Source organism: Dunckerocampus dactyliophorus, chromosome 9 (assembly GCF_027744805.1).
Source record: "Dunckerocampus dactyliophorus isolate RoL2022-P2 chromosome 9, RoL_Ddac_1.1, whole genome shotgun sequence".
Classification (NCBI taxonomy): Eukaryota; Metazoa; Chordata; class Actinopteri; order Syngnathiformes; family Syngnathidae; genus Dunckerocampus; species Dunckerocampus dactyliophorus.
The window spans coordinates 26,347,118-26,360,511 of record NC_072827.1 but is presented as its reverse complement, the minus strand read 5'-3'; the positions used below and the strand labels follow the sequence as shown (position 1 = coordinate 26,360,511).

Here is a 13,394-nt window from a genome sequence, read left to right as displayed (position 1 = left end):
AACTCCATCAGAGTCAGATAGATTGAGTCCTAAGTAACGCAGCATTTAATAGTGTTTAAGCCAATGAAAAATAGAATATGCCCGCCAAGACCACTCATCTGAGCATTATCGCTCTGTATTAACTATAAAACACCTATGCGAAAGAAACAGAAGCAGCGCCACTCCCGATCCCTCCATGCCCTCAGTGCAAGGGTGAATAATCACCCAGTAAACTTGAACTGTGTCCCAACAAAGCACACAAACTGTGATTGAACTGCGTTCCGTGTCAATCCAGCAGGAAGACATTGTTCGTGATTTGTCTCCAAGACATTACGTGTGCATGGCTGTGTTTAATATGTTCCATTTGCTAACTGTAGCACCCACTGAAGACATATTCTCCCTCCCGAGCTGAGCATGTGACCGTGCTGCTGACATTTTACACTGTGTCATCATGATGGAGGGGGGGGTGGGGTGCATCGGCACTATCAGTCAGCGTGAGGCGTAAATAAGGCCACATGCCACAGGAAAGAAAGAACGATGGGCATGTGTAAACGCATCCGTTCATACGGCATATGAACGTTGTTGTTATTTTAAAACTACACCCTATCAGAGAGCCAGCCGTTACAAAGAGGTAACAAAGCTACTCCAAGTACTGAAGTCATTTCCATGAACGTTTGAAGTGGACATGCACACGGCCCAAGGAAGAACCTCTGACAATTGGTGAGGATGCGGCTTTATCAACACTTTCATCAGCATGACACATGCTTTGTCATCCTCCATGAACCAGGAAGTAAGCTGCTAGCTAACAAACAAATGGACAAGAATGGATTTTCTTGTCAACAGTTCAGCCTTGGCGGAGGTCTTTGCTCTACTGAGTGACATTCCAAGCGTGCTGTCGTCCTTCGCAATATCGCGGTTCGATTATCGGCCCCTCGCTATAAACTCTTTTTTTCCAGAAATTAATGAATTAATTAATGATTGTGTTCCACCTCTGCTACCCAGGTCTCCCTGGGGTGTGGGGGTAATATCTCCTCCAGCCCTGGGCGGGGAAGCCCCGTGTCAGGGGCTGGGTGTGGGGTGGCCACTGGTGTGTGGCCCCTGGTGCCCATCTGCCCTTGTGGGATGTGGTCTCTTGCCGGTCTCGGGGGCTGCCGGCTCCCTGTTTCTTGCTGGTTTCCCCGGGTAAAACCCGACAAATACAACAAAATGCATACCGAGAGGGCAGCAAAGTATACAAGCGTATTCAAGGGTCAAAATGCTTGCTGAACATGTAGACAGGTCTACATTGTCTACCTCTGGATGCGCTTTAAAGTGTTCATTGTGCTACTCGGCTGTTGATGTGAAAGTCATGCATGATACCCTTGTTGGACTCTTATTTAAAACAAAGTCATCAGTGGTATTATGCTGGATGAGCAGTTTACTCCTTACTGCTGTCACAACATCGGTTCTGTTGCTGTTGTGTACAAGCAGGCACTACTGGGCAAGAAAGTACCAGCGTATTGTTTTAACTGATTTGTTAAGGTGCAACATTCCATACTGCTGAGTGGAGCTAAGTTATGCTGTGAAGGGTTGAAGGAGTAGCGGTGGAGCTGTGTGTCAGTAACGGCTGATTATGTTACGTTTGCTGCTCAGTCTCTTTGCTGGAGGTTTGCCCCAGAGAGCGAACGCATGATTTGAGGCTCCCACAATTCATTGCTTCTTAAGCCATCGGCTCCTACCGTCCTGATGGAGGCATTTTTCGCCACTTAGGAACACGCACGATGAGTCCGATCGTGTCCTCCTTAATATGTGCTCTATTACTATCAGGCGTTTAAGCCTGTTCTTTCTCCTTCAGTGACCACTGAGCACTAGCTTCATTATAACTAATTGAATCGGAAACATGTCTGCCCAAGGAAACATTAACTCTTTCCATAAAGGAAATTTCCGATTCCGTGTGGTCAATAAGGTCAAAGGAGCGAACCTGTGTGTTCAATATTGATACACGCTCAAACTGTAGGCCTATTTAATCGAGTCTGAGTGCGCCATCCATCACCAGTAAATGTGTTAAAGCCATTTTTGAACACAATTAGCAACTTTTCATGTCCAAATGTGCATAACCACAAATAAAGCCAGTCAATCTCATTGTGCTTGCAATAACGGAGCCCACAAAACCGACAAAGAGTCCACTTGTAACAATCATTTTGCGGCGTCCATCAGGAATCAATATGCAATAAGAGAGCACACACAGCTGTTTAATCGGAAGTAAATATTTATGAGTGATGCAAGCGGGCGTCAAGTTCAGTCAATCTTCTCGGAGCGCCCGTGATTAACCTCATTTTGCTGCTTCTGCTGTCAGCGCTGCTAATGGCCATTAGAGGCAAGAAGGAGTGAGGCCTTTGATTTTTGGCTCCTCATCATTCACAGCTTGTCTGTGGCGTCCCTTCATCCTTCATACATGGCTGCTGAATTGATCGACCGTTTATCCTATGAAGGATAAGGCCTCTGCGGACCACAGGCTGACTCCATCTATATGCAAGGTGCATGTCTGCACCATCTTTTTTTACTGCACAGTTCAAAGCGCTGAATCAAACAGTGACAATCGAAAAGCAGCAGGTTAAAGCACATGCTTGTGGTGTTCATTGCTGCATCAGAGGGAACACGTGCGTGCCTCGTGTCGCGTTTGACTGACAATACCAGTTTTTCTTTTATCCTGTTCTATTACAGTCTATAGGCCCTTGATTGAGGTTGCATACGGAAACTTGGTATCATACAGGCACCGCGATGGAAACAGCAGAAACCAGACCTGGAAAAAAGTAAAAGTGCCTCACTGAGGTGCTAAATTAACGCCGACTCAGCCACCTGCAACAAGTGCTTGGAAGTGATATTGTGCAAGTATGTGGCATTTTGAAACACGCACACAGAGTTTTTTTTTAACTTTATTTAGTCATTTGGGGGCCCAAGGCAAACCTAATCACAGGGGCCCTCCACATCCTTCTTTTTTTTTTTACATTTTTACAAAATGTGAGTATTTTTTAGTCACAGCTACCTGTCATCTTAAGTTGCTCGTCACAGAGCCATGTTTATATACCCACCCAAAAACGATTTGAAATGTTCATCATCTTCTAACAAGTGTGAATATGAGAAAATTCTCCTGAACTGGACAAAGTTCTTCAAATCTTCCTGGGGAATTATTATGACCTAACAAGTGAATCATCTCAATGCTTTTACTGTAATTGGTAAGAACATTAAGCGACATTTATCATAGTTTATCGCTTCAATACTCACATCTTTGTGATGAACAGCGTCACTCTCAGCTTCATCTACTGCCCCCTCCTAGGCTGGCATGACGGTAGCCGTGCTGCTGTACTCGTGTCCACGTGAAAAAGGTTGGCTCCTTTGGTAGTTTTGATAAAAACTGTTTGTTTTCTCTTCTTCTCTGCTCCGCTGGGGTAACTCGGCGCCAACAAATTTGTTCCGCTCCCGTCTTCCGGTATCGATCTGCACATGCGCAGTAACATGGAATAGTCCGTTGCATGGGAAGGGAGGGGCAGCAGTCGACACGCTTATGGAAGGTGATGTATTTTGATGTAGTTTTAAACACGTGAATTAAGACTAAAACAGTAGCGTGTATTTTAAAAAATACACATTGTGTCCCCCGCTGCCCACAACGGCTACACAACACTGCTTCATTATCCACCAATGACAGTCAAGTGAGGTGCATTCACGAACAGCGGAATTTCAAACGTCAACACAAGCAGGTCAATTTTCTGCACATTTCTTGTGTTCCGTGTTGCGGCTTGTTTGCTGTGATAATTATGACAATGCGTTGTGCACGTGGAATTCATATTGGTGAATTTATTACCGTTTTATTTTTATATGGACTTATTTAAATTACTATTCTGTTCAACTCGCATTTGGTACAAATTAAAAAGGCATTGTTGTTGGATACAACGTGTATGTTTTCTTTTTTTAAGCACCGTTTCAGGAACCGTTTCAGGAGTAGCAATTTGCCGCTGGTATTGGATAATACGTAAATGGTACCCAACCCTACTCTCTACCAGGTCATTAAGGGATGGATTAGTAGAAAGCTGTTCCGTTGACTTGTGTATATACTGTATGATACTGTATGTAGAACGCAAGAGTAATAAGTCAAGGTCTCTTCTTGAAGAAATGCCTGGCAACCGGGGATCTACTGTATGCACAGTGGCAATACCGTTGTATTATACATTTTGCGCTTCCAATTTTGCGGTTTCACTTTATCACAGTTTTTCAAAAATATATTAACTAATAAATCATGTTCGTGGTTGAATGCAGCCTATTATTAGTAAAAAAAAATATGCATATTTAAGCAATATTTTGCACTTTTTGCCTAAATTAAACATTTCCAGCATAGAAATGGCTAAATGAAATAAAACACAACTATAAGGCGTCCAAACGACGCATGAAAGATGCTGATGTAATGTAGTATTTTACACTGGTCGCTAGGTGTCAGTAATGTTAGCATAATGTTAGGTGAGACACACACGCACCAGACTTGATTACCAGGACAACAAACAAGCTTTCATTGCAGGTGTGATAAAAACACGAGCTACTGTGGCAGCCATTAGCCACACAAAGCTGAAACACAACTCTGAACCCCCGACATCACTTCCTGTCCGCTACTCACTCAGGTCCTTCGGGCAGTGGTCCCACGGACCGGCTCTCGTTCCTACAAACCTCCGGCGGACCGGGAGGGTGGGGGGGTTGGGGTGCGTTACAGAAATCAGATGCTATTTATTTATTATGCGGTGTGTAAAACTAACATCAAATTAAAAACACAAAATGAATACAAACCCACCGTCCATCAGTACGAGCCCGGAGTTTGTTTTTCAGAGAGAAGATTATAACGTCGCTGTTTGATCTGTGTGATAACAGGCTAGCTAGCATGTGCTAGCATGAATTAACTCTTTGTGGACCGGTCAGATATTTTTTACATTAGCACTCAACAACATCATTAAACCTACCTTTATGCATCCCCACATAGTATCAGCATTTGGGACCAAATATGAGATGGAAAAAAACGGAAACACACTGTATAGTAGTCTATCTATGCAGCGTGGGAGACATTTAGATGGTGCGTTCACGGGCCGTTGAACAAAATGGGACGGTTTGCAGCTCGCGACAAACAACATAAACACACAAAAACTGTGGGATTACCGCATGTACAGTATAAACTATATTATTTTTTGAATAATATAATTGCCTATATTTCCTATATTTATATTTTCCTATTTAGAATGGCGTAAACCGGTCTTTTATGCTGCTACTACGAAAAACAATCCATTCTTAAATAAGAAATCCTACTTCATGTCTTCTCTAATCAATGACTGACCCCTAATAAACATCTTGTACTTACAGTGGTGTGAAGAAGTGTTTGCCCCGTCCCGATTTCGTCTTTTTTGTATGTTGTATGTCACACTTAACTGTTTCAGATCATCAAACACATTTAAATATAATTGAGCGACAACACAACTGAACACAAAATGCAGTTTTTAAAAGAAACTTTTTATTATTAAGGGAGAAAAAAAATCCAAACCTCCATGGCCCTGTGTGGAAAAGTGGTTGCCCCCGAAACCTAATAACTGGTTGGGCCACCCTTGCTATGAGCCTCTTACAGCGCTGTGGAGGAATTTTGGCCCAGATCATGATGAAAGTTGTATAAAAGTTGTTATATATAGGGTTAGGGTTAGGGTTATTATATACAGTATATAATGGTGTACTGTATATACCTACTTCCAATTAATACTCCATCCTCTTTGTGGCTACGTTGAATAAACACCCCGGATACAATTAGAGCATTTACGGTAATTCATATGAAATTCAGATTAAATTTCCATCAAATCTCGGTTTACTTCTCCCCCAGTTTTTGTATGATTTTCGTCTCAAATTTTCACAAAAATTTTGCCCCAGACTTTGTACGCCGTCTCAAGTTCCGTACATTACTGCACGTAACAGGCTTAGTCCGTTTTCCTTGTGCTGTATGGTAAAGCAAAATAAAGTGTCTAAACGAAGCACCTGACGCGTTGCTGACTCGCTGTGTGTGCATTTTTTATTGCGTGCGACTCCTAAATAACCCGCCACGGGGCCAAAGAAAGTTGCGAGCGCAAGCAATTTGATAAAGAAGGTGAGAAACACTATTTGAACTCAATTTTGCCATGAGGACAAGTCTGCATCAACAATAGGTTCCATCCATTTGTCATTTGTAATAACTTTTGGATTGTTTTCTGCATGTAAAACTATAATTATTATTGATAAAATATATTTTTGTTTATATTTTTGGGGGTTAATTGGATATACATTATTTCCTTTGGGAAAACTGCCTTGGTTTTTGTACGTTTCTGTTTTCGTCTGACCTTTTAGAACAAAATAACGCCGAAAACCGAGGTTCCACTGTATTGTACAAATGTGTTTGTTCAAGTAAAGGCCTTACCCCTCATAGGCACCTGGTATTCTTTGCAACTGAGTAAATAAACGCTTGGCCACTAAATGAGGAAATACAGTCTCAGTTTAGCTATCTTGCGACATGGTCATATGGCGTGTCGAGACGATTTAGAGAGAGTACGCTGTTGGACTACACACATACTTTGATCGTGCACGCCCTTTTTGTGTATGAAGGGAAATACACGAGAGATGTCAACATGTCGATACAATGAATGGCATCGGCCAGATATGCTGACACACGCATCTCACGAGTTCCGCCACAAGAACTGCATGAAACATTCTGCTTTTACAAAGATAATAATGCTCATTTATTTAGCAATACGGTTATTATTGCAGCTTGCTGTGTTGTACAACTGCACCGTGTCCCTCGAATGCAGCACAAGGTTAGCTGCGGCGGTGTTGACCACCAACAACAACAAGAAGCCTCTCACGAGCATCAGCAGGGGTCCTTCTAGGTTCCCATGCGATGCGAAGGTGAAAGGTCAAGTGGTCTTTCACCACAGGGACCACAGAAGAGAATCTTGGCTAGCATACAGCGGGCCTTCAAACAGGTGTTGTTAAGAAACGAAACGTGCACAAAGTGTGCAGAAAGTCTACCTGCACGTGCGCTGCAACTAAATGACTCCTTTATCCTCCTTGTGCTGGCACCATCATGCTGTCAACCCCCCCACTCCTTGCTAGAATGTCAAGTGCGGGGAGGAAATGAAGTAATGGGATCTTAATGAATTTGGACTCCAAAAGTCCTCTATCACGTCTAATCACGCACAGACATAATTATGATCATCTTTTTAGGAGCTAACTGTACTTGGGAGTCAACTTGGTGACATGGCAATGCACCATTTAGACAGATCTGCTAAATGTCAGCAAACTGCTTGTGAACGCAATCCCAATTTGCTTTGGAATTAGCACTCGGCTTGCAGTGGCAGCTCTAATTATTTAGACAATTCATTGCCTGCTGATCATTTTTCTCTGCACCCGTCCACCCCCCAAAAAAGAAGCTGTTCTCTTGATTTGGGATGAGAGTGGATGTGTCCCAGACATGCCTCAGAGCCTGCGGGCGTCACTTCTCTGCTCTGACACACTAAAGCAAAAGCTTTGTGACAGCAGCACCATTTTAACACTCACTGCTCTTTTCCATGCATGGTCATCTTGCAACATTGCTTTAGCATTGGGGGAGCGGGGTGGGGGGGTGCGGGCAAGAAAATGTGCGAAAGCCAGTTACCAGACACATGACTTTTAACAAGCTGCAGTTCACAAAAAAAACTGGAAAGTTTCGGAGAAAAAAAAAAAACTTCCAAGATTGAAATTGCTGATAAATGTTAATAAAACTGTCACTTTGTGGACGCAGGAACGCCTGTTTTGACATTCCACAGCAAAAGTCACCTTTACACTGCGAGAAACCCCACATTAAGCACCTGTGGAAAGTGGAGGTTTGGGTTTTTTACATAATAATAATAATAATATTAATAATAATAATATTAATATACACATTAAACGGAATACCAAATATAGCAGGAATGCCTCCAAAATATGAAATGAAAGTGATAAGTATTTACAACGCCTCGCAAAAAGTGGCACACGTAATACTTTACAACAGCAAAAAAGATTCATTCATTCAGTCATTCATTCAAAAACATTCCAATGATTACAAACGTGCAGTCTGCGTGAGACTCAAATATAGAAAAACGTTTTCTTCATAAAGAAAAAAACGCCTCGAGAAATATCTTTCAACAGACTGAGGGGATTCATGCCGTTTCTTCAAACAAACAAAAGCACTAATACGTTTCCGCCATGCAGGTGACGTTCCTATTTTTGTTGTTAAAATAGATCGTTTTAAAGGCAAGTAGATTTGCTCCAGCACACACACAATAAACAATATTATTGAAGGAAAACACGGAAGGTAAAAATGGTAGGCCCCCACACAGGTGACAGGTAAAGAAATATAGCTTCGTGTTCCAACCTTTCGATCGGAAATTTAAAAAACAACAAATTAAAGTCGAATCAAAATAGAATAGAAACTAATTAGCAATGAATTCGCTTTAAAAAAAAGTTTTATTTGTAAACATTAAACAATTCCTTCTTGTAGTCCTCTAAACGTTTTGAATCGAGGCATCATCACATCTGATCACGTCCAATATTTGGGCCTTTGCACACTTTTCTCAATGTTCTTTGTGTGTGTGTGTGTGTGTGTTTGAAATGCATTCTCTTGATTAAAAACATTAAAAAGCATCAGACAAAAACAACGTGCTCCGCATGAACTTTTAGAGGTCGCCATGCTTACAATAATAATAATAATAATAATAATAATGAGCATTATTAGCATTATCGTTATTATTATGAATAAGAGTGTCGTCCGGCCATAGAAATGATAAATCTATATAGAAGAAATGTTTATATTGAACAGCAACAATACTTACAGTACACATACAAACAAGGAATGTGACAGTTGAACAAACACAATGGCTCCTCCTTGGTGCTCTATACACAGGAGACATATTCATCATCATCATCATCATAACAATATGTGATGCCTTCAGAGGAGTGCCAACTATATTGGTATCAAATCTAGCAGACTACATAGTGTCCGGTATATAGGAGATATAGACACCACCTCTGAATGTGCCTATATGACAAATAAATTAAATCATCATCATAATAATCGTTACACGTGCGTTGTCTTTTCTGGAACGTTTTGGAGATGCTGTCAGAAACACATGATTTAAAAAAAAAAAAAAAAAAAGAAGAATTAAATATTTTCATTATAATAAGAAACTTTGTACATGTGTTATAAAGTGATGCGTCATCTATTATAATAATATACAGTGTCCACGCACATGGTCGCATTTACATTATATATATATACACTGTATATATGTATAGAAATGGAATATATATTACATCTTATGGTGATAAAGACAGAATGATCCACTGGTGGCAATGGAGTAAATTTAACACCGCCCCCCTCCTCCTCCTGCTCCTCCTTCTTGATAAATAATAGTTAAAAATGCTATATATACATATATACATATATATATATATATATGTATATATATATATTTATATATAATGGCGGAAGAAGTTCTTGTTGGATGTTGGCTCCACTCAGAAAGGTAGAGTGTCAAGGAAGAGTTTGTCAATGATGGCGGGGGGAGGCACTATGTCTTCTAGTTTGAGGTAAAAGATACGCTGCAGACCTTGAGTGCACAGGGTGCGCAGTTCGGGCAGCTTTCCCAAAAGTTTGGACAGGTAGTTGGGTCGGTTCAAGCCGCCGCTGGTGAACGTCACCTGGTCTTTCAGGCAGTTGATGATCTTATTCTGCAGCTCCTCCACGCGCTTGGGCTCCCTCAGGCCGTGTCTCTCTGAAATCCAACACGCAAGCCAAACGGTTAGCACTCACGCGTGCGCATTGCACACGGGTCAGCATACTTCATATTGTGCATTATTGTCATCATTAGTATACATACTTTACGCGGTGCATGAAGCGCTTGATAGCCTACTGTTTATAATTATACATGGGACAAAAGTTTATATTGTGCCTCATCATTATGATCATACATACAGGTGACCATATGGGGCATAATCATACAGGTGGCGATACTTTATATTGTGTATTATGATTATTATTATTATGCGTACATGTAGCCCTATTATGCATACTTATACATGCGACAATACCTGATATTGTGCATGATTTACTTGTATCACTATACAGACACGTGACTCTATTGTGGATGATTATAGATGTGACCATACTTGATGCTGTTTATTATTATTATAATATAGACGTAGACGTGACCATACGTTATATGATATATTATTATTCTTATACATACCCGTGACCATGGCGAGGGCTGCGATGCAAGAGAAGGCAGAGATGTCTATATTCATGCCCTGCAAGTTGGAAGAAAACTCCACGATGGCGTCCACCCACTCGCCGAATCCACGCACGCACTGCAGCCTGTGCAGCACCACTCCATTGCAAAAAATTAATTTACCTTCCACCGGATTAGACCTGCAAATAAAACCCGGCCTTAATGACGCGATAAAGGAGACAGGAAGAGGCTTTCTAATTGCTATTAATAATAATAATAAAGCAATGGCGCATGAAGGATGAAGGGTGGACATTACCGGTATGCAAGCCTCAGGACGAAGAGCTCCAGGAAGGCAGACTCGAAGAGGAGGTCCTGATCCTGCTTGGGCAGCTCAGAGAAGCTCGGGATCTTCTCGGCCCAGCCCCGGATGATCTCCATGGAGCCCGTCAGCAGGTCGTAGAACTGCTGGATGTGCTGAGTGTTGTCTCCGCTCATTTGGTAGTCAGGGTTGGCCTGGAACTGGAATTTAATCATGTACACACTTAATGAAGTCCTTTAAAATATATAAGCCGTGAAATTGCAACGTGGACATTTGCCATTCTTTTTTTTTATCTATCAAACTAGTGTCTTGCTTTTCATTAAATTCTTGAATTCCACGTAAATTACCAACAGAAGTGCACAGTCTTACAGCGAAGTGTTTTATATGTCTACAAATAAATGCTACACTCACCCTGGAGTAATCGAGTGCTGACATGGAAGGGTTGGAGTCCACATGGGCCCGAACCAGAGCGCTTATGAGGCTCACTGGGGGAGACGGGGGTGAGGGCTCCTGGGGGCTTTTAGGTTTGGATGGCAGGCGTCCTCTTCGACCTTTTAGATTATCAGTTCTCACCACTGAAATAAACACATACATGTTAAAAGGGTTTTTTTTGTTAATGTGAAAGTGGGGCCTACCTTCTCGCACCATTCCAACCACAAGGCACTTCTGAAAACGGCAGAACTGGCAACGATTTCTTCTGCGTTTGTCAACAGGACAGTTTTTATTGGCTAAGCACACATATTTGGCATTTTTCTGCACGGTGCGCTGCAGAGAAAAAGGATTAAAAAAAGGTGTCACATTTGAGGCCTTATTGTGTTGACGAGAAGTGCGCGTGCATGCATTTTAACGCGTTTCACGCATGTGTTTTTACGCTTTAAGAATGTTTGCACCTTGAAAAATCCCTTGCAGCCCTCGCAGGTTCGAACCCCATAGTGCTGGCAGGCCGCGTTGTCCCCGCATACTGCGCATAGCCCCTCATTAGACGGCGAACCGCGGGAAGGCGGTGACGGCACTTGGCTGTCCACCAGCTGGTGTCCGTGGCCCAGCTGCAGCGAGTGCGGGAAGGCCAAGCCGGCCTGCTTGCGGAGGGCGCTGGGCACCGCGAAGCTCTGCGCCTCCAGGCCGCGGTGCGCTGCCGCCGCCGCCGCCGCGCTGTCGTGGCTCATGGAGACGTGCAGCGGGCCGTCGAACCTCATCTGACAGCTGGACACCGGGGTACCGGGCGGGGATTGCTTGAAGGAGAAGAGCGAGAGCCTGGACACCGGGTTCTTGCGCTGCTGCTCCATCATATGAGACGTGGCCGCCACGTAGTTGTGGTGGAAGGTATGCAAGGAGCCGGGGTCCTCCCACATGGAGCCGGGCTGCACCTGGAAGTTGGGCGTGTTCGGAGCGTGAGGCGAGGAGGGCTTGAAGTACATAGGCCCCGAGTGGGGCATCATGTCTTCGGACTGGGGCGGCAGGTGGCTCTGCTGGTGGTGGTAGGTGTGCATCTGCACGTCCTCCACCTTGATGGACGACTGCTCCCCGGCGTGGGGCATCTGGTAGAGGCAGGGCGGCTTGACGTCGTAGCCCGCGTTATAGTTGTCCATGAAGGTGCTGAAGCTGGGCAGGGAAGTGGTGGCTGTGATCTCGGTGTTGGTCAAGTCCATGCTAAACTTCACAAACTCTGGCGTGAGGAAGTCGCAGCTGTATTCTCCCGCGGTGTGGTAGCTGTAGCTCTGGGAAGCAGGACTGGCTCCTTGGGGTGATGATCCATACTGAGCCTGGACGCAGGGCATGGCTGCACACACGGGACGACTTTTCGTCAAGCATTGCGAGGAGGAAAATGGTGCCGTTTTAAACAAGTTTTGCTTTATTTTTTTTGTACCTCACGTCTTGTGGCTGTGCACTTGAAAAGAGGAACACTTGGATGGCCGCTCGGACTCAAGTAGGCGGGATTTTCCCCTGTTAGGAACACCACAACAATAATCATAAAACAAAACACAATTCATTGCACAACTTTTGCTGCAATTATTAATTAAATTAGAGCTGAAGAAATCACATTCATATCAAAATTGTTATTCAAATATAAAGTTGTTTTTTTTAAGACTTCATCTTTACCTCTTTCACATCCAGTTGGTGGTGTTCAATCCATGCAATAAGCATTCAGAAGGGGCGTCCATCAAATGTGCTTGTGAAAAATCAGAATAATACAAAGAAGAAGCTCCAAATCCTAAAAAGCCAAAGACTGGGTGGGAGACAGACAGAGAGCACCACTTGTCTCGACTAGCCACTCCGAGCCAATGTGGCTTTGTTTATGTGAGCTCTGAACGCCCTGGCCCACGTGTTTCTCCCTGTGACGTCACCCGCGTCAACATGAAAAGGGGCCAATCAGGGAGCGAAGTGGGAGAGGGGTGGGTTTTCTCCAGCCAGCCTTGCACGGTGAGCTGTTTGTCTTGTGGTATGTGATCTATGCTGCTTCCTACACGGACATTAAGCAGAGATGTAGTGGGGGATAAAGGCAGCTACACTCAGTTTGAACAGGACTTAGGACTAAACACTGACCGGGACATGCACGTCATGCTGCAAGGTGTAGTTTGGTGCACATTTAATGTGCTTTTTTGTTTTTTTTTTTACTCATGCATTTTCTGCATACACCTCAACAGATGCTGTAGCATGCCTATGCATCTTTTAGCATACAAGATTTTACTTTCAGTTTAGTTTACTTTATACAGGCCTCATTTTTCTTCTAAACAACCGTTGTTATCTTTTGGGAGAGCATGGGGCAAATGATCATGCCACTACATCCTGTGATAAATCAGTGATGTGCCGTAGCCAAGTATTGA

The 13,394-nt window shown here is 43.2% G+C and overlaps 1 protein-coding gene across 1 annotated transcript; it reads right to left on the bottom strand.

Annotated features, from left to right (window-relative positions):
* Positions 1–8,214: 8,214 nt before the first annotated feature.
* Positions 8,215–12,822, bottom strand: nr4a2a (nuclear receptor subfamily 4, group A, member 2a). The gene is made up of 8 exons (XM_054788262.1): positions 12,670–12,822; positions 12,437–12,513; positions 11,460–12,349; positions 11,205–11,334; positions 10,981–11,144; positions 10,567–10,769; positions 10,272–10,450; positions 8,215–9,797 (listed from the first exon to the last, which is right to left on the bottom strand). Exons 3-8 carry the CDS (start codon positions 12,345–12,347, stop codon positions 9,541–9,543), a joined length of 1,821 nt encoding a protein of 606 aa, XP_054644237.1. The 5' UTR covers positions 12,348–12,349; positions 12,437–12,513; positions 12,670–12,822; the 3' UTR covers positions 8,215–9,540.
* Positions 12,823–13,394: the final 572 nt, after the last annotated feature.

Bases quoted from the DNA above. Each gene is read 5' to 3' on its own strand.
- nr4a2a (XM_054788262.1), bottom strand. From the start codon at position 12,347: ATGCCCTGCGTCCAGGCTCAGTATGGATCATCACCCCAAGGAGCCAGT. The intron at 11,145-11,204 runs GTAGGCCCCACT...TGTTTATTTCAG, and splicing joins GGTTGGAATGGTGCGAGAAG to TGGTGAGAACTGATAATCTA. The intron at 9,798-10,271 runs GTATGTATAAGA...GTTGGATTTCAG, and splicing joins AGCCCTCGCCATGGTCACGG to AGAGACACGGCCTGAGGGAG.